General features: G+C 39.3%; 1 protein-coding gene across 13 annotated transcripts in view; it reads left to right on the top strand.

The window, feature by feature from the left end:
- LOC136449172 (zinc finger MIZ domain-containing protein 1-like) overlaps positions 1-21,561 on the top strand; it is a 120,421-nt gene that overhangs the window by 58,065 nt on the left and 40,795 nt on the right. For 12 of the 13 annotated variants that reach the window (XM_066449030.1, XM_066449029.1, XM_066449033.1 and 9 more), the window contains 2 exons: positions 1,970-2,083; positions 12,481-12,586. In XM_066449030.1, the coding sequence (XP_066305127.1) occupies positions 1,970-2,083; positions 12,481-12,586 (220 nt within the window). Of the gene's footprint in view, positions 1-1,969; positions 2,084-12,480; positions 12,587-13,515; positions 13,539-21,561 lie in introns of those variants that run through there. The other variant, XM_066449042.1, reaches the window with a different exon arrangement.

Genomic DNA, 21,561 nt, shown 5'->3' with positions numbered 1-21,561 from the left:
ACAGGGCTCGAAATTCATTTTTGGGAATAGGTGCACTGGTGTACCCACCCTTAAAATGTAGGTGCACAACATAAAAAATAAGAATATCAGCAAAACGTCATTACAAAACCGATTGCTTTTCTTAAGAACTTCAATTTGTAATTCTATTGCTTCTACCAAAATTTTGACGCATCAAACAAAGTACAACAAACTTTAAGGTTATATACCTTTTTTTCATGCTTATACATTTCAAGAATATTCTGTATATTAGTGTACAATAGTACATTTAGTTTACCCTATAGCCTACAAAATATCTAGGTGTACTGATGTATCCACATTCAAAAATTAGGTGTACAGCTCCAATTTCGCACATGCACCCAGTATTTCAAGCCCTGACCTTAGTCAGTTGCAAGCCTGGCATTTATAGAGTTAAACTATGGGATGTACATGTAACTACGGAGTCTGTATACCATTGTCAATCTTTGTTTCTCTGGACATAGATTAGAGCTGGAATGCTTGAGAAAGAATAGGTTGGTACCAAGTTGTACTAACTGTATGCCAAGTATTGAGAAAGGTGAATCCATCCAATGTCTCTGGTTTCACTGTTTTGTTTTTGTTCAAGTTTATTGAAACAGTGCCATCTGGCAAGGCTCTGGTAGTAGAATGGAAAGGGAAACCATCCAACACTAGTCTCTTTATATTTGGAATGTCAAACTAAATCTAATCCATATATTTCAACTTGCTGGTGTACAGTGAGATTTTATGTGGCTGATGGAAAAAACATGATTCCCTGGTTGAAATATTGTGGGATCTTTATTTCTGTCCTTAATATATATATATATATATATATATATATATATAAGCATCAGGATTGTCTCTAGGACGCAACCCTCCGTCCCTGCACGGACAAAACTTTCACCCCATTGGTGTAAAAATTTGAACTTCATGACATGACATTGTTGAAAATATATTTTCGTCAGCTTAATTAGATCGATCAACGAAAATTAACAACATGGGCTCCCCAAGAATGAGTGTGACAGAAAAAACTAAAGCTAGAGATAGCACTGATTGCTGGACCATGTGTTTTGCCAATCTAATGATGTGGATCTTGGAATTACACTAATTTAATTTTCCTGAAACAAAAGATTTGGACAAAAGATATTGGTCAGTCTTAGCTTCTGTTCTCTTGATAACGTTGGATTATGATTTAAGTATTTGTGATTTCAAAGAGCCATATTGCTACAAGAGGTAGATCACAGCATGTATCTTGATGGACTCTTTGGACTTTGAAGGATGATGAAATAAAGGCTAAGAAAAATGGCCTTGAAAGATTAATGGAATCCTTTCGGAAGAAATTTCGTGACTGATGTTCATCCTATCTGCGAACCTAAGAGACTCTTTTGGCTCTATTTACGTCATAATCTCAACGGTCCGCCTACACTGTTCGACATCATTGTGAAGGAATATCAAAATGCCTTTGAATAGAATCAGGGAGGGTTTTCTCTGAGGCATTCTTAGCATATTGTAGTATTCATATCCTGTCCTCTGTAGCTTGAACAAGTCCCAATGTGTTATTTCTTAGATCACATTAGGCAGAGTACTAGCCCCAGGTACTCTCAGTACCAGCCACAGCATGATCAATAACTGACGGAAATAGACTGAAACGTCACAAGCAAGGCTCTTCAATATAACTTTGGACTAATATTTGTGGGATGTACTGCTTTGTGGTATATGGTACTGGTTTTAATTTTACTTAATCCAAGAGCTTTCGACATTTGAAAGGTCCAAAAACTTATATAGATTGTTTTTAAAATCAATGACAGATATGTTTATTTTAAAATGTATGTTAAAACAGATAAACGATCAAGCCTAAACAAACATGCAACTGCAGTTCCAAAGACGGCTGGCAGGGGGCCCAAATCATTATCATTTCAAGCCAACATCTCCAACAGTAGGCTAATATTCACCTCGCATTTCTCTGTTTCTGCAGCAACTCTCATCGCCGCAGGGTTTTCAGAATGCAGCGCGAGAGCTGCTGGAATGGTGTGCCGACCCACGTGCATTCCAGAGACCCTTCGAACAGAGCCTCATTGGCTGTTTGACGGTAAGTCAGCCCTTCTGTGTATGTATACACCTGTTTAAGGTCTCATTCATCAGTTTTTTCGCCCCATAGGCTTACATGTGTTTAACATGGGCACATTCGTAATGAAGCTATTGATAATGTACCAATGTCATTCATTCTATGTTGAGAACATTTACCATAGATCATGTAAAAAATTGCCAACAACTTCACTACGTACAATCTCTGTATATGCCTTGCAAACTGCACTTAGCTACACCTCACAAAAGGCACTTTACAGCTGTACGCGCACCACCGCTTCGTTCAAAATGCAGGGCTGTGCACGTCCGACCTCGTGTGCGGCTGCCAAACTTTACCTGCTAATTTCTTCAGTTACAAACAAGCTTTCATCAGTTTGATGCTTGAGATCAGTTGGGCTGGCAAAAAGGGAATTTCCCACACACGTTCATGCAGCCGTTCATTTTTCATGCAGCTGTTCATTTTTTTCACCCGCTCGGATTAATACATGAATGAGACCTTAATACAGCAACATGTCTGTTTCAAATGCGGTGAAGAGTTAAGTAAAGTAAACTAAAGAGTAAGTGATTTATTACTTGACTAATTGATCGATTGATTCAAAGTTGTTAGGCAAAGTCAGGTCGCTGCTGTAAAATGTGACGGCACCCTTATTGCAATTTTTAGCAGAGTATGAAAAATGAGTAAATATTCATTTCAATTGTGAAGACTTGAATGGGTAAGAGAAAAAGAAAGGACAAAAGGGGTTTGAAATCAGCAGCTATTATTTTTGTCCAGCTGTGACTTTTAACTGTTACAGATAGATATCAGGATTGTTATAGCAGCAGTATGTACTTTGAAGGTAACATGCAACAAGTTTCAACATACTGGAAGAATAACAATCATCACAACAGTCTTCTAAACAAGTTTTCCTTGTTTCTTGTCTTTTATTTTGTTCTGTATTTTTCTATTTTTTGGTAAAAGCCACTCACTTGTATAGAGCGTACATTATGTTTTCAGATTTGATAGAGATCTTGTTCCAAAGCTCAAACCAAGTCCTCCCCAGATTGTCCATGTCTGTTTCCATGGTAACAGTTCCAGGTCAGAGGTTGTGTGTCCTCCTCCTTTGTTCCTATTTGGCCTGTCTGGTTGCCATGGTTACAGTGATGTATCAATCCCTGCTTGCGGAGTGACACTATTGTGTGGTAGTGTCTGGGTCCCTGTCATGGCCAGGCTTCCCATGCCTCAGCATGGCCCTGTGGTTGGGACACAAAAGGTGTCCTCCACCCCATGCCGATGTGAAGAGCCATACTCTGTCAGGTCCCAGTCCTGCTAGAGCTCTGGTCATCTGTGACTACACTGTGAGAATGTGCACAGCCGCAACAGTAGGATGTGTTGGGAAAAGGCCTACCAGAACATAGTAGCAACCAGAAAACAGTCCTGGTCTCTGAATCAAAGTTGAACTGCAATAGCCAACACAAAAATTGGACCTACCCAAATTTTTGACTGATCAGCTCCAGTCTTTGTCAAGGAATGAGCTGCTCCTGATCTCTGCTTAGAGGGAAAATAAGTGAACTGAACTCCAGTAACTGCAGTCGTCGTTGTGAATTTGAAAGAGAAATGAAAAAAAAAAGCACACACTGAAATTGAATTCCAAAATCAAATTAACTTAAAAAAATAGTTCATTAGTCTATAACTATGCAGATCCCTTTTGAATCTGGCCACAATTTTTTTTCAAATAGACAATGAACTTAACTTCAATCTGTAACTACCATAGTCGTTTTCAATTGGAAGAAAAAAAGAAACACTGAAATTGAATCTAGAAAGCAAATTATCTTTGAAAGTACCAGATGAGTCTTTAACTATGCAGATCTCTTATCAATCTGCCTGCAAAACTTAAAATCATATTGAAGGATATCTAACTTTTATGGTTGCCCAGCATGATTATCAGATTAATGACAATGATTATCACTATAGCAGTAAGTCGTTAAAAGGTTTATTGATATCTAAGAAAGCGTAAAGCAGGTAATAATGTTACATGATATAATGATATTTTCATAGGACATCTGGAAGTGGAAATCTGTTTCTGAAATATGAGCTCTTTCAAGCATTTGCGTTAGAAACCTTGCCTTTTGTCAAGCACATGTAGTTGGTTTTCAAACATGTTTTATTCACTGGTATGTTTATTTTAAAGATGCCTTTTTTGCGCAACAATTGTACAAGGCACAAAGTATGGCTGGTAACTACAGTTCTATATATATCTAAAGGTTAATCTCCCTAATACAAGAGTGAATAGTATGGGTTTAGAATGGGTTCTTACAGTCATTGACGGAATTTCTATCGTCTAGACATTCTTTCATATATTTTCCTATGTATACCATGTAGGGGTTGTCACATGTCAATATGTACTTAAGTTTTGAATGTTGTAAGGTCTGACATCAATTAAGACAGCTGGCTAGATAGATCTTGAGTGTACATGTATGTCTTCTCAATAAAAAAACAATCATTCATTCATACTGGCCAACCTGAACTTGTACCATTGTGCAACCATGGCTGAAAAAGCATTTCTGACCCTGCCTTTCTTCAGGCACTGTTCCCACCCAAGTGAGTCGGCACCTAGCCTGAGTACCATCCTCCGTAGTGACCGCTGGCTAAAAAAATCCCTTGCTAACCACAGTTAGTCAGCACCATCTATGTGGGGGAACATTGTATACTCACCTGGCCCTCTAACAGCACTTCAAACAACTCATGCATGCAATTGGCAAAATAATTGGTGCAGGGATAAAAAGGACAGGGTATCTCCGCACCCCTCCCCCCCACTTTGTAGGGGAGGTCGAGTAGGCCCTTTGGAAAGTAATGCTGGTGTTCATAGCGACACCATGGCACAGCCAAAACATACGCAAAATATGCAACTCTACCCCCAACAGGCTGGCTAGAACCTGCTCTGTGTCAATCTACAGTCCTGCACAGTATTGTATCTAGCAACATTGTTGCGGAGAGAAAAGTTTCATACAGTCAGTCCATTCCTTGTGGTCATGTCTTATAAACTAGCACAAAAGACCCTTGATAAATCATATGAAACTGTTCTGTATCAATCTACACAGTATTGTATCTAGCAACATGGTTGTGGAGAGAAAGGTTTCATACAGTTGGTACATCTTTTGAGGTTATGTCTTATAAACTAGCACAAAAGACCCTTGATAGTCTGTATATGTTATACTTGGCCCCAACGGAAATCAGCTAGCATAGCTGTTTGGGCCACCCAGGTGTCTAAAGATTAAATTGATAAATAGATAATTCATATGAAACTGTTCTGTATCAATCTACACAGTATTGTATCCAGCCACATGGTTGTGGAGAGAAAGGTTTCATACGTTCGTCCATTCCCTGTGGTCATGTCTTATAAACTAGCATAAAAGACCATCATATGAAACTGTTCTGTATCAATCTGCACAGTATTGTACATGTACATAGAAAAATGGTTGCGGAAATAAAAGTTTCATATGGTTAGAGAGTTGTTTGTGTTGTGACCATCGAAATATCCTTGAAGTTGAAACCCAAAGTTATTGATAACAGGAGCCCTAAAATTCAGGCTATCATATCATGCTTATGGTAAGAAGAATGCATGATTATTGATTGAGGCTATATTTCCTAATCATGCTAGTAGCAGGTGCAGAGCTGCCTCCAGGACCTGTCCCTCTGTCCCGGGACAGAATATTTGCTTGCTGCGACAGACAAAAATTTCACCCCATCCGTCCAAAAAATCTGAACTTCGTGACATGAAATTGATAAAAGAAATATTTTTTCGTAAGCTAAAAATGACATATTTAACAGTGAAAATGAACACCACAGGCTCCCAAACAATGAGCAGGCGACGTAAAAGAATTAAAGACTGGAGACAGCCCTGCGCAATTTCCTTTTCTCAGTAAGTCAAACCCCAAAACAGTTCTGAAAGTCACTTGCTCTTTTCATTCAACATTCCCATTAAAATGATTGTGATTCCTAGTGTCGTCCACTACCATAGCTGAAGCTCCACAATAATCTAGGTTCCTGCTGTCAGAAAGGATGAATAGGTCTGTCCTGCCTTGTCAGTTACATTTTAATCTCTGCTTTTCCAGTAGGGAAGACTGTTGTCTTCTTCTTATCTGCACAAGTCAACATTAGGTAGTTGTATTTGGGTCAGGTGCACAAAAAGATCTGGGTTATGTCAACAGGAGAGCTTCATTGGTAAACAGATTTGATTGACAGTTCCACCTGCCTATCATATCACTGTCACCTGCTGGTCATGTGATCTCACCCTTCCCAGCATGCTTTGCTATGCTTGATAGTTGGTGTGACTGGAAAGTTGTGTTGTTCAACTAGTTAGGCAGAACGTTGCATGTAGCAAGAAGCCTAAGACTACTAATAGAGATAGGTAAACTGAGGTGGTAATGTTACATGTGGCCAAACATGACAATTTTAAATTATAGAAAGCAGTGTTACACTTTCAACACCACTACTACGCCTGTTTTGATTCTATGCTGTTGCCATGACCAAAAGCAAGAACAAGATGGCCAATAATTGAGCATCGGCCGCTGGAGGAATGGCATTTTCAAAGTTTGTTATATTGTTATTGATTATCTGAGAAGGATTTGGACAAGGAAAATTGTTTTATCTGAAGCAAGATTTATTGAAACTTAATCAAGACTGTAGAGAAGGGAACAGGTATTTGGTATTAATCAAAATGAAATGCACTCTGTACTGCAGAAGGTAACAGCCCATCAATAATCTCATTATTGTAATGCCAGCCTTCACACACCGTATTATGTTCTGAATATTTTGCAAGCGATTAGCTGCAACCAGGTTGCTCTGATTTTTTCACTACTACTGCATGTGTTCCGCAAAAGGTGTCACAAAATTCTGAAGGATTAGGGAGGAAGATGATAAAGATATATCTACATTTATGTATGATTATGAGAAATAGAAAAATGAAGTACATTTCAATATAGGAGCTGGATCATTCTTTTCCAACAGAGAGTTAAAATTAGTCACACAGTTGGAAATTTGATTGTGACTGCAGGTATCTTTTTATTAGAAGTTCATTTGTCAATCATCACGACTAGTAACCAATCAGATTGAATCCCTGTGTGCATGTGTAGAATATCATATCACAAGAAATGCAGCGAGGGTCCCTCCAGTTTTTATGTTGAATCCGTGAACTGATTTACCCTTTAACAAATGGACCCAGTCAGCGAAAAGACTGGAGCTGTGTTGAGCCATTACATATTGCTGGCTTTGCCCTACCATTCAGCTTGTAATCCTACGCCTCTCTGCAACTGAAATGTTCCACCTTGTTTTGATTCCACCAACCATAACAGAGAATATTTTCCAGGCCTATTGGCGTCACCCTGCCTGGCCTTCTCCCTTATATGGTGACTGTTAGGGTGTAGTTAGCACGGATAGGACCGCAGGGATACCAGCATTCCTCCCTGCCTGGACCCGTGTTATTATTGAAAGTATGGCGGAAAATGATTGCGGGACTGTGAGTTTGTATTTATGGCCGACAGAGCACCCCCAGGAGAGAAGTATACTCCATTTAGTAAAGAGCTGTTGGCTATAAGAACTCCATCAAGAGTGGGAGAGAAAGTTTAACTTTGGGTGATGAGGTCGTGTGGATGTGATGATGATGAAGGGAAGGTATAGATGAGGGGGCGGAAGTCATGCTAACATCTCGGCAGGGAGGCTGTTCAGGAGAGAAAGTTAATACCTATTAATGCTGTTTGCAAAACACCTGTCTCGCTTTGACCCTTCTTTTTTCATGGTAACAAAAATGTCAGATTCCACGAGTCAGAAAATCAGAATCCCAGTCCAATACCAGGTAGGAAGGCGCTGCCTCAGTAGTGTTGTCGATCTCCAGTTTTCATGGCTAAAAATGAGTTTTGTCTCAAATTAGTCCCACCAGGTTGAAAGTAGGTTTTGGAAATGTTTCAGTGACTGTAGGCCAACACACCTGTCAAACACATGTGAAAGAATTGTTTGAATGCCAACAGATCTTAATAGAAAACAGTCTTTTGGACACAAGTCTAAATTTGGATGTAATAGTGGCATCTAAGCTGGCCTCATATTGTAAATAAAAGCAGCAAATCTTTCCAGCTTGGACCAGCCTCTTCCTAATGTAAATGGTCTCAAAAGTAAAGCCAGAGCGGTGGAAGTAGAGAGGTAATGAATCCCCTATTCAGCCATTATATTGCCCATTGGCACCAGTTATGGCTGCCCTCTGTCTTCCTGCCTATAAAAATGCCTGTCACTGTATTGCCACACCCATATGACTATCTCTGATTGGCCAGGGTAGCTAGCATAAGTAGATGTGGTTTGTGGTTATTGAAAGCTTTTTGCCAATAAAGAGTTTGGTGAAGTTTTCCACACCAATCTATACAAGTATTGGATAACAAAGTTCTTTATACACAACCGTTTTATTCAAGCCGACGTTTCGGTGACCGTCTGTCACCTTCCACTATATATAATACACGTTGCCTTGAATAAAACATTTGGTTGTGCATAAGAACCAACCTGATAAAACTATTCATGGATATATGAGTATTGTGAGAAGAGGAAAACAGTCCAGCCATGTCCGAGTGTTAGACTGTAATCGGTGACTTGGGAAATCATTATCGCCATTATCTTCGCTAGTGTACCCTCTCTCTTAAACTGCACACAACGGCATTTTTGTTGGACGCTGACCAAGCTTGGTCACCACTAGCTGCAGGAAGTTAAAATGGCTGACAGGTGTATCTGGATAAGGTTTGAGTTGAGAAAGGAAACAGCCATGTCCTCATCGTACTCATCACTCCCGTGGCATGATATGATTTTGGGGGTAGAGCATTGCAGTAGCCCTGGTGGCAGGTGCCATCCTTGTTACTTAACCAGGGCTCCCATACTCCCCTCACACAGTAGGGTGGCACCCAGGCGAGCATTTACATGTATAGCTAGGCCTCATGTTGGCCTTATCTGAATACCAACTTGAATGTTGTTTTAGTGTCCCTTTGCATTGGTATAGTCTTAGGCTTGCACATTATCAAATTGCATATGAAGGAGGCCATATATAGGCTTAGGCAAGTGCATAATATTATATATCATCAACTTGTAGGCATAGGATGAAGATGATGATGATCAAGACATTATAGTACCCTGGCCAGTTAAAAGAGACGGGACAGGTAATTTTCAACTGGATGCTGCATGGAAGACATGGATTTTTATCCGTACAAGTCAAATTGATTCTTGCTTATAACTACCAAAATGGAACATTAGACATTGAAAAAAAAATGTTGTTACGGTTTCCATCAGCAATTGCTGTGTTCCTCTGAAGAAGATAAGGCATTGACATTTGTGAGATTGCCAAGCCCTCAATATTACTTGGTAATGGGCAGGTGACAACAATTTATCTTTAGACTAAGTAGGTCACATTGTGAATTGGAAATGAAGACGTCACCATGTTTCCAGAGAGCAGTCAGTCACATTGCCGACATGGAGCAGACATGATGATCAAATGTCTAAACAAGAAAAATGCATCTTCAGTTTTTAAAGAAAAACTGCTAGGGGGCAACATCTACAACACCTGTTACTCTGAGCCTTGAAGCTCTCCGTGGAACAGATATTTTATTCAACTTTGTACTTAGGCCACACGAATTTAATTTTTTGGTTAACGGATCTTTATTTTAAAAAAAAAATTAGAAATTTAAAAAAAAATCATGAAAGGCCAGCCTTCTGTTTTCATGATTTTTTTTTCTAAATTTTTTTATTTTTTTTGAAAATAAAAATCCGTTAACCAAGAAATTAAATTGGTGTGGCCTTAGATCTGCTGGACACCACATACATCCTTCCCTGTCCACCTGAAAATCTTTATTGTATGGTCTGATGCACAAATGCACCTGAGTGACAAATCTTTATCGAGTAGTTCCTATTTTATATCATTAAATACAGTGTACTGCTAAAAAAAAAACCTGGCCTCTGTGCTTTACCCAGTTTTGTATAACGTTAAGATCTTGCTACAGTATTTTCAAACCCAGATTCAAAGCATCTGTTGTTGTGATGCTAGTAGCATGCTATTCTACATGGTATGTTACAGCCCTTTAGATACCCAATACGTCTGCTCATATTTTACAACCATTGTGTTCAGAGCTTTGCAATCTCTCTTCAGCTATAAAAAGAGTAACATTTTAGCTCAAGAGCTATGTAGTAGGATACATTTCAATTGGTTGTCCTCAGCAAAGGGACATACAATCCAGTGTTTGGTATCAAAAGTATGCAACTGTGTGTCAGAAGTGATCTCATGTTTCTTTGCCATTGTGCATCACTTTTGAAATCTGAAGTCCCAAGATGAGTTGTTTTGAATGCAGAGTGACAGAACTGGTAATTATCAAGGGATAACTGTACTCAAAAATCATAATGTATTCTCCTATTTATAGATTTCAGACAAAAAGTGTTTGTTGTACATTTGTCTGGGAAAAGCAGTTAATAGAAATTTTGATAATGAAATGAAAAGAGTCTGTTTTGAGTCTCCTATGTCCTCGAGTTTACTTCAAATAAACGATCTTCATTATTCTAAAGTATTTAAAGTCTTATGAACTGTAAGTTTGAGGTGGTTCCAACAATATATGAATAGAGAAAATGAAAATATTACAGATACAAATGTGTTGTCTCAAAAGGGCAATACCTGAATATTCAGAAAATGCCTCAAAATTGTTGTACAGGTACAGTCTAGGATCATATCACAGAAATGCGCATTTCCTCTTGAGTTTGAATCTTTTCTGGGAAGGAGTGGTCCCAAATCTTACACCGCTTTGCCCACACTGCTGAAAAGTAATGTCTGTCCATATTCAAACAGGTTTCTCCCCTGACACATGATCCTCTGTGCTTGCAGCCAGTGTTGCCTGGTGTTTTTGTCCTACCCACCCAAAGCTAGGGCCTCAAGTATTCCAAGCATGTATGGTTGATACTTCTAGAATGCTCTGGTGGTGGCAAATAGCTTAGGTTTCTATCCCTGCTTGCTGTGTTTATTTTACCTGAGAGTTACACTTTGTGTAAGCTTGGCACAGAAGCAGTACTGAGCGGTGGTATATTTGCACTTGTGTAGGTCCATCCTTGTTGTGCTAAGAAAAACCCTGTGTACCCATCAAAGAGCAGCCACGCGACTTTTACCTGTGCCAAGACAACTTGACAAGTATAAAGGCTAGGTTTTCACTTAGGCTAGGTTTAGTAGCCTGCATAGTCCAGTGGTTAGCGGCCCTGCCTCTGGAACTAGAAGCTGTGAGTTCGATTCCGGCTGTGTCGTGCACCTGACATGCGCGCTACCGGAAAGGGTCGCAGTCCTTGGGACAGGATGTTAAGATGTGGTCCATTGTTCATTGTTCTTGTGGAAAAGAGCTAGGGGAATTTCCCTGGTACAATGAACCTGTAAATACTGTATATAGTGTGTGTCTTAGGTCTTCTCTGTCATGATCAGTGGAAAAATAGCTCTTCAGTGAGCTAAACTGGATCAAAGTCACTCTCCTTTGTTTCACCTTTGTTTCACCTGACTTGCTGTGTGATGAGGATAAACCCAGAAGTCTCAAGCATATTGCTATAATTTTTTGTTTAAAGTTTGAAGACCATGTGATACAGAAATACAACATTTCCTGATCATTAACATACACAAATGCATTTGTACCCAATAGACACCAGTAGTTACTGAACATTGTAATGTTATAAAATCCTTCTTTCAAGTACAAGTACAGTTATTCAGCCGAGTACTCTAGATGACTGCCACGTTAAAGAGTCAGTGTTATCAAGGCCTTCTCAAGAATATCGTCCACGTCTGGAAGTGTGCCATACCTCGGGATTACTGATGCTGCATTTGTAGATCTCTTTAGATTCATGATGATTCTTTTCTTTAATGATAGTTAAATGTGGCAGTGTTAGGGTACCCAGCAGAGTTATGAGACTTTGAAAAGTGGTAATTCTTAGATGTTTTTTGAGATATCTCACCTGAAAAATTGTCTTTGATAGTATCTTCAGTCTTTCTCCATATGGCTGGAGACTTTCTTGTCATTGACTGGGTTTTGCCCCCCAAAAAGTACAATGCCATGTCCAATCATTCATGGAGGTAGATATGATGATGATCAGATGAGTACACGAGTACCCTCAATCATGGAACTTGAAAGTGTCTGTCAGACTAGCAATGAAGAATCCTGTGTTTTTTAATATTTCACCCATTACGGGTGAAATATATTGATTTTACCTCCTTTTATTGGTTTCATGTTGTATAGAAATCAAACAAGTAGCCAGGTCCAACCTTCCTCTGTAAGTTTCAGGTGGTCAGTGGAGAAGTAGCAAAGCAAGGATATAACCGAAGACCAAAGTTGTATATCTGACTTTAACCGTTTGTTTTCATGTTTGTGTGTTTGCCTCAGGTGGTCAGTAGAGTAGCGGCGCAGCAGGGGTATGACCTGGACCTGGGTTACCGACTGCTGGCGGTATGTGCGGCGCATCGCGACAAATTCTCGCCAAAATCGGCAGGTAAGCAGCTGTATTCTCTGATCAACTGTGGATTCATCCAAATGCATAAGTGAAGGGTGTCAAGAACCAGCCTACAGACCAGGGCTGTCTCCTGGACCTGTCTCTGGACGGAAATTTACTTGTTGGCATGGACAAAAATTTCTCCCTGTCCAAAAAATCTGAACTTCCCGACAACTTCCTGAAATTGATGAAAATGTGTTTTTATAACCTAAGAACAACAGATTAAAGAATGAAATTAGTTTATCAAGAAATCAGGCGTGTTATGATAATGAATGCATTAGCAAATTTGAAACACAAACTGAAATCTTGGGATGAAGAAACAAGTGCCGAACACCTTAAGATACTGTACTTCAAGACAATTGTTGGAAAACAAGTTGTACAAAGGAGAAAAATTTAAACAAGAACATTTTTCTTATGAATACAAATCTTAGATATCTTAAACATGGCAGCAATTTAGTAGAATAAGAGAAGATGCTTGAGAAGACAGCTTGCCAGACACATACACATGTCTTCTCCACTTAGAATAGCTTGTTTTAGATGACCAAGAATTGGTCTCGAGAGAGCAATTTATAAGAAAACTCTCTAATTATGCCAATTACATGAAGATCTGCCTCGAGTTTTTAATTGGAAGATATCATTCCTACTCTAATTTTTCTTCCAAGATTGTGTTTATCAAACAAGTCTCTCTGTAAGCACGACTCTTGCCTAGAAACACCCTGTGAGTGCCCCTTCCGACAGGACAGTTTCAAACAATGATGAACGGATAGTGTTCAGCAAGGTTTGAGACAGCCAGAGTTGGTACAACCAGTTTGCGGTGAAATGAGGTTAATTGAATAATTAGGCAGGTAAAGTGGTGCATAGATTAGAAGTTGCCCTGCAGGTTTCTTATGGGTGTGGTCCAAAAAGAACACTACAATTAGCTATTCATTAGCACAAGCATGGAGGTGACAAGGTAGGTGTTTGTTTTGGTGGTCTTTGACTGTGTCAGAAATGATGTGCTCAGATGAGTAGTAATGTGTCGTTTGTTGTTGCGTGCATCTAGTATGATCTACTGTTGTCAGTGTTGCTGTTATCTTGAACCAGTTGTGTACTGAACTGCGAACAGAAGTTGGAACAGTTGAGCGTGCAGGAAAGATTAGTGTATCTAGGTCGCTTTTTCATGGCTGGTGAGCAGGTACTTTTATGCATAGCTTTGTCTCTTCTTTTAGTTTTACCAACAGCTTCTTTAGGGACTTCGTTTAGCAGCGTAATTTTGAAAAGAATCATGTTTAACCTGAAACTCTGCAACTATATGTATTAAACAGTACTCCTTTTTAACCTCTTGTCTCTTCCTCTTTCTAGAGTTTCAATGCAGAAATATGATATGCTAGACCTAACCATGTACATGTACACTGTCAGTAGTAACAAAACGTTGCACAATTCTTACACAACCAGTGCTTTGGGTTTTGCATTGGAAGGCTTTTAAAACCACTTTATCAAGGTCGTAGTCAGGAATACTGTACTTGAAGGTTTGCCAAGTGCACATACCAGTGTATTCATACAAGAGGTTTTTGGCCAGCAGTTCCAGGGTGTAATTTGTATGCTATTTTCAACTTCAAGAAGTGTATTTTTATTATCCTTGGAATATTGTGCAGCTTGCATTATCCTCATTGAAATACTAAGAATAGAACACCTAACAGAAGCACGAACCCTTGAATACATTGATAAGTCAAACAGGTTGAGGATGTGAAGTACTGATCCTACAATCTAGGAAAAACACTACTATAGTTTTCATCTCGGCAGGAAACTATAACTACTCTCCAAGCAGAGGTAAGATCCGGGTGTTTTCGACGTATTTTCACGGGTTTTTTTACGTCTTTCTACTTTTCGGTTTTTTGTTGGGTCTCCCTCCTCTCGGGAGAAAATACCCCAGATCTTACTGCACACATTCAGATGTCTTCTAGCACTAGCAGTGCAGGTGCCATCTGCCTTGTTACTGAGTGATGTACTCGCTTATGTGCAAACACCTCACAATCCCATTGTAGTAAGCCAATGCATATTTCAACAAGCATCCAGAAGTGTGTGGTTTAATTGAAGAAGAACTTCTTCCACATTGTGCTTTGGCTTTATGGAGATTACAGAAGATAAGGAAGGAGGTTGGTGACGCAGGATTTGATTCTTCGAAATACATTTTTAGCCACAGTGGCACTCCAGACAAACTGTGCATTAAAGAAATGGCTGTATGCTACCTGTGATTTCTGCTGGCAGTCATCTATTCTTGTTCTGTAATGACGCAACTGTCTTACATGGAAGAATATTTGGGTATCATAAACAGACTTTGAAATTATTTTGACTCGGAAGATATTCTGTTTTTGACAAAATTAAGTAGCTCACAAGGAAACCTACATTCATAAACAGGTTGCTTGGGATCTGGTTGCCCAAGGAGGCTAGCCAGGCAACCTTTCCTGGAAAGTTATCATGCTGCTGCAACCAGGTCAATTCTGATGCAGGACAGATGTCTGGTTCCCTGGGCCCACTGCAGACAGTATGGTTTACTTAATGTCATAAGTCTCGTCAATCAATACTGATTATTGATCGAGTCATCTGTGGCTAAAGAGTGGTGGCAATAAAGAGGCTGCTGGGAAGGGGGACACAGTTTCAACTGCTCTGGCAGTTGACATGCGGCTTATAAATGTATATACGTAGGCTTTGAACAGGGAAGTCTTTTGTTTCTTTGGGTTAGAATATAGATTGGAACAGACTAACGCTTCATGTCGAGTCCACCTAATGACATACGCCAAAGTGCTGGCGCGGCAATGTGACGAAGGAGACTCTGATTATTCGAGCGTTTTTTGATGTGACTGAAATCGTAGCATTTCACAGAGTTTGTTTGTTTGAACCTTTGTTTATTCATGATAAGCTCAAATCGGCACGCAGGCCGCTTTTCATTGAGGTCAATGCTCTCCTCTGTTTTCCCTCCTCCTAAATGAGTTAGATGTCCATGTTAGGAATATAGTTTTCGTGAAGATGGAGCTTTTGCCTCTTTCTGCTGTACTTGGATGATACCCTGGACAAAACCCTAACCTTCCCAAGGGTGTAACTGAGGTCAACACCCTCGTGAAAAAAACAACCTCTTTCCCAAGGCTAATCCAACAGCACTTGTGAGTTCACAGAAATGTGATACAGTTGCTAGGATAGGAGCTGTTAGCGTCACTGAAATGCCTGCTAAGGCCCGCAGGCTGGTGCTGGCAGGGCCTTGGCAGAGTGTGTTGGCATCAAACAAGCCTTACAGAAATAACTAAGAATCGTCACAATATTTAAGTTCTTGAGTACATGTAAGCACCCCATTCCCCTAGGACAGCGCTCTCACCACACTCTCTCTGCGATCTCAAAATGAACTGAACTCTCAATGAATTTTATAGATTAAAACCAAATCTTTTGCATGTTTTGTTGTGTTTTCAGTGATACTTTTACATTTTGCATGATATTCTCATTATGAAATGAAGGATCAGACAAATCCAATTTAGGTCGCAGCTAGCGAGAGTGCAGTGCGATCGCCGTCGTCTAGTGGAATGGGGGCTTTAACTGTAGTCTTTACCTGATGGGCAGCAGGTAACACAAAAGGTGAATAGTTTGCAACAATGTCATGTAAGAGGCTTCTTCAAACAAAATGTCACAGTAAAAGAATGGATATTTTTGCATCGTTTAATTTGAAATATAAATGTTTGCTTTTCACCATCAACATATGACAAGGTTAATGTTTGAGGGGCAAAAACTCTTAGAACATAAAGACAGGTAGTGCATGTTTGATTTAAGATAAATGTTAGCTTTTCACCATCAAAATATGACAAGGTTGGAATTTGAGGGGCCGAAACTGTTTGAATGCAAAGACAGATATTATTACTTTATTGCAACATCACAAATGGCAAACCCAGTCCCATTGTCTTTCAAGATAGATGGAGGCTAATGATGGACATCACATTAGCACTTTAGAAGAAGAACAGACTGCTATTACTGAAGGGCTAAAGCTTAAGAAGAGTCATTCCACCCTTTCAAGTGATGGGAAACCTTCAGGAGATAGGAGATAAGATAATTTAAACATTAGCTGATGACTTGGTACCTGTCAGTCCCTTGAGATGTCCATCAGTATACAGTAGTGCTGTTGGATGCCAGGTAATAGTAATGGCCAGTTCTTGACATACCATTTTTGTAGGTAGGTAGGTAGGTAGGTAGGTAGGTTTGTTTGTTTGTTTGTTTGTTTGTTTGTTTGTTTGTGCAATTCAATCTTGATTGAAACAACTGGCAGACAAAAGTCCAAATTGTGTCGTTCTAACAGGTGTTGGAAAGGCATTTTAAAAGTTTACCCACTTAAAGAATTTGGGAAATGATCTTAAGTCATTGATACGATTTGTTTGTCTATTTATGTCACACAACGGAAAGGTGACAAAAGAATAAAACAAGATGCAGAATGTTACAGTGCTAATCAATGTATGCACTGTTCACTCAAAATCATACCAATGATTTTGCACTACCCTCTTGGGGTCACCTCCCCTTCCAATGTCTGTCCTTGTCCATCCCTTCTAAAGTTAACTTTAACAATTAGTGAGTTCCATGTTCTTTGGATAATTTTGTTAACCCTATCCCAGATAATTAATTTCTTTCGCCAAACTGATATCTGACAAGATACCATGCACTTGTATCCTATCTGTGGAAAACAAATCTGTCCATGGTCAAATCGCTAATTGTTCTCAATGTCCGAGAATAAAAAACTGTCCTGGGAACCAGTTCTGTGGGACAGATCCATGGTCTACATGGCAGGGTGGTGGATAAACATGTGTGACTCAGGGCCACAGTAGGACAGTGGGCGCTCAGTCACATGAAGAAACACGTGCCTGTGCGGAGCTGTATCTGTATCAAATGTCGTGTGTTTAGGCACTGGATGCTGTATCAAAGCAGTAGGCATGATGTTTAGGTCATATTCAAATTGACTAATCATTCATTGGTGCCTCCACCCCTGCACGTTTTATCTTGCACGTAAAAGGGATGTATCCATTTAACACTTGTCAGTTTAAAGTTTAAATGGGGGAAGGCATTGTGACTTTCGTAGACCTGGCATATTTTTAAAATGTAGCGTACTTGTTTCATCCACAGTGAAGGGTGGTAATGTCATATTTTTAGTAGGATTCAAATTAACGATTCAGAATTAGAACAGGTCTGTTGTACATTTGCAAGCTTCTGTATTCTGTGTTTATATTACCCTCCTAGGTACTACTGTAAATGCATTTAAGTTTGTGTGTTTTTTTATTTTGTGCTAAGGCGAAAATAGAGTGTTATGGGTGATTTAAGTTCGCGACAGCACTATAGTCACATACTGCTACAGTATTGGGTAAAAATGTTTGCGGTGGCTTTAAGTTCGCAGTGAGATGGTCACCACGAAAACCCTGAACAGAAAACATTTCTGCATTTACATTTATTTGCAGTCCTTTTCCCACCAATAATTTACCCTCATGTCAGCCTGAGTAGCTACATCGGATCTCCTTGGTTCTCCGACTCTCAACAATGACAGGTTGTAGAGCGGCGTTCTGCTCTGCTTGTGCCGACAATGGAAAGATACCTTACATAATGGGCAAGGAGACAGTTGAGAAGGGGCAGTGACTAGCCAGCCAAAGCAGGTTAATGCAACCCATCATTGCAAGGGGCTCTGATTGCTTTCCTGATGGCCCACTGTGTCAAAACATGTTGGCCTACTTTTTAGCAGCAATCGGAATCTAACTGCTGCATTTTTCAATTACTCGATCCTTTTTGGCTTAATTCACAGTCTTCTTGGCTTAAGATTAATTCTTGATGTTAGCTCCCAGAAAGGTTGTACCCATACATCTTCCAAATTCCATAAACCAAATTCCACAAACCAATCTACAATGTAGAAAGTAAGGTAAGAACCTTTTTTTTGTGTGTTTGATTTTCCATCTAAAATGAAAATGTGCTTATCGTTAGTTTTACCAGGGAAGCCTTTTGGCACCTAAGTTGTGTTGATGGCAGAGTTAGGCAGCGGCGAGAAGGTAAACATCTAGCATGAATAAGCATGTCTTCAAGTTGCAACATTATGGGTGGATGTTGGGAAGTAACAAATAAAATGAGAAACAGATGAACAGATGTGCATCTTTGTTTGTAAACTTCAATTTTTACAATTGGAAATCCCTGTCAGAGTTTGATCTATACTGGCTTTATTACCCTGTGTTTAATGTCTGGATAGAAGAAAGGAGGATAGAAAAAGAGGGGCATTGCTTGAGTACTAAGTAGTGTAATCACTTCTAAATGCACCTGTATAGTAATGCCTGAGGGCAGAGGAAGGTGGTACCGATTATTTCCCCCAAGCTATCCTCTCTTTCTGACCACCCAGATAGAAGTAAAGGTTTCCACAAAACTGCCATGATAACCTACTTTTCTGCCTTCCCAACAGATTGGCTTATTCCACTTTTCAGTGTATACAATGAAAATACTTCCTTGATGTGCACTTGAATAGATTCATCTTGGCATCTCTCATATTGGATAAAGTTGGAATAAAAGAAATAATGAGCAGCAAGATATCACCAAGGTGAAAATGGTGTATACCAAAGTCACTTCAAAGAAAGCTCTGCTGTTCAAATTAGCTTGGATTGGACCACCATCCCTTTCATGGTACTAATTAGGCACGCTCATTAGTACAGATGGCTCATTAAGAATGAATTATTTGCAACTTAGCGATAATGGAGCATGAAGCAAAATCATCTTGACAGCTTCTGTGCACCGAGCAAGTCAATCTAAAGTTTTAGGAAAAGTCTACAGTGTATAGAGCTATAGGGCTTCAGGAAACAGCAGATTGTTACAAGTGCAACAGAAAGGAGTAGGATTAGCAGTGTTGGGACAGCAAGGATGGTTTACTTAATAAAAAAAAAATAGATGGGTTGGTGATGTTGCTCTTTGGAACCATGGAAGGAAATGTGATTCCAGTACCTTGAAGTAAGGTGGTCTACCGGTAATGAAGAATTTTTTTTTCAAAAGTTTGATTGGAAGAAAAGAAGACTGTAGTTCTTGACTTTGCAAGCTGCATTAAAAAAAAAAGTATTTCGTAGCTTGTTGGGAAGAGGACCACACACAGGCTAACAGAGGATATGGTTTAGGATGTGGTTTGGGGCGAGTCTGGCAACTATCTCTGCTAACAGTAGTGTGCTGCAAAAATTTTAGTTAATTTGTGCCTAGTTTGAAAGTTCTGATAAAAACTGTTCATGTTTATGTCAACCTTCTGTTGTGAAAACATCTAACACTTCCTGCACATGTATGACTTTGAGGAAGCTACATATACTCCAAGGAAGCGGACTTTGTAAATGGCCTTTTCAACCGCAATGCCAATTGAGACTTTCCTTCGCTAATTTAAGGTCATGTTTGTTGCTGCCACAATGGGAAGTGATTCTCCGACTTGTAATGCATGGTTCCTGTTTATGCTTCTTCACATGTACTTTCCTGTTTGGAGCAGTCATTGAAAACGGATACTGTAGAAGCGTTGCTTGTAGAGACATTGAGCTGCCTGGAGGGAATGGACAAAATGTAAGGTCATACATAAGAAGGAGTATTTACCTGTGGACAGTGGACACCCCCAAAGATTAGATGAAATTGAAATTGCTAGTGGCAGTACAAAAAAAGTGATTAATATCAAAGTATATTTGGAACAAGTTGGTATGTTACACCAAAAAACAGTACTGTTACTCAAGCAACTGGATGAAATCCTGAAATTTTGAAACTTTGACAATTTCATCCAGTTCAGTTGCTTGAATAGCTCTTTTTTGGCGTATCTTATTACCTGGATGTCTAACCTTAATCAACGTAAGTTGGTGTGTTCGTTTTTCTTTCTTTCATCTGCAAACTCTTTAACATCACATGTGTCAGCTGATTGCTTTTTCATTTTTTCAGGTTACTAGTATATCTTCCTTTGTTAGATGAGGTCACAATTTGTTCTTATATTTCATATATCCCGCTTGTTATGATCAAGGAGGTTAACCTCCTTGTTATGACCCAACTTCGCATATCATAAAGCTAACCCTTTCCCTGCTTGTGAAGCTTTTTGGCAGTAAGGTTCTATTTGGTTCGGTGTTTGGCAACAGGGGGAGGGTTAAAATCATGCAACCTGTAGCCAGCCATAAAATAGAAGAGTCGTTAAATTGCTGAGCACAATGTGGCCAGCATTTGCAAGTCAAGTAACATGGTTGCAGAATCTCTGCCCTCTATTGTGTTATTGAATGGCTGGAGTGTTTTCAATTACTGTGGACAGAAAGGTGAATGGATGAGCAAGAAGGACAATACAGAAGGACAAAACGGACAATTAGGTGCTGAGTGACCACACCCAGACTGGATACCTGTAGTGTCCAGTTACACTTGTAATTTGATATTTCTGTACGTATAAGAATTATGACAGATGAAGATACCAAGGTACATATCAGAATGTGAAACTTAACTTCATATTCAACACTTTACAGAAGGTATATTTTGCCCTTCTTGGCAAGAGTCCTATAAGCTAAATGTGGAAACATAATAAACATACATGTTAGATTTTACCCCAAACAGATTTAGATTAGATAAGCTCATATACAGAAGTGTGACGATGTCAGATGATAAAATGTCTGATATTGCTGTTTTGGGTCTCCAAGCCTCTTCAAACCACAGTTGTGTTTAATATAAACATAATGAAATCGGAGATTACAACACATGAGACGACAATTTATGCCCCTGGCAATTGCTCATTACCTGATAAATATGCCATAATCAAGTTTGTGTCATCTTCAGTAGGAATATGATTGGAGTTCTTTCATCATGAAATATATCAGTTTGCATCAACTTACCTGTAAAAAAGCTATTGAAGGCAATTCAGAAATCATGAGAAAATTTTTTTGCTGAGTCATAAATGCATGTATATGTTTTCAACATTCTAAAACCAAATTTTATTTGACAAGACTTAATCTTGC

The sequence above is a fragment of the Branchiostoma lanceolatum genome, chromosome 14 (genome assembly GCF_035083965.1).
Source record: "Branchiostoma lanceolatum isolate klBraLanc5 chromosome 14, klBraLanc5.hap2, whole genome shotgun sequence".
NCBI lineage: Eukaryota > Metazoa > Chordata > Leptocardii > Amphioxiformes > Branchiostomatidae > Branchiostoma > Branchiostoma lanceolatum.
The sequence above is the reverse complement of the archived record's forward strand: the minus strand, read 5'-3'. Positions and strand labels throughout refer to the sequence as shown.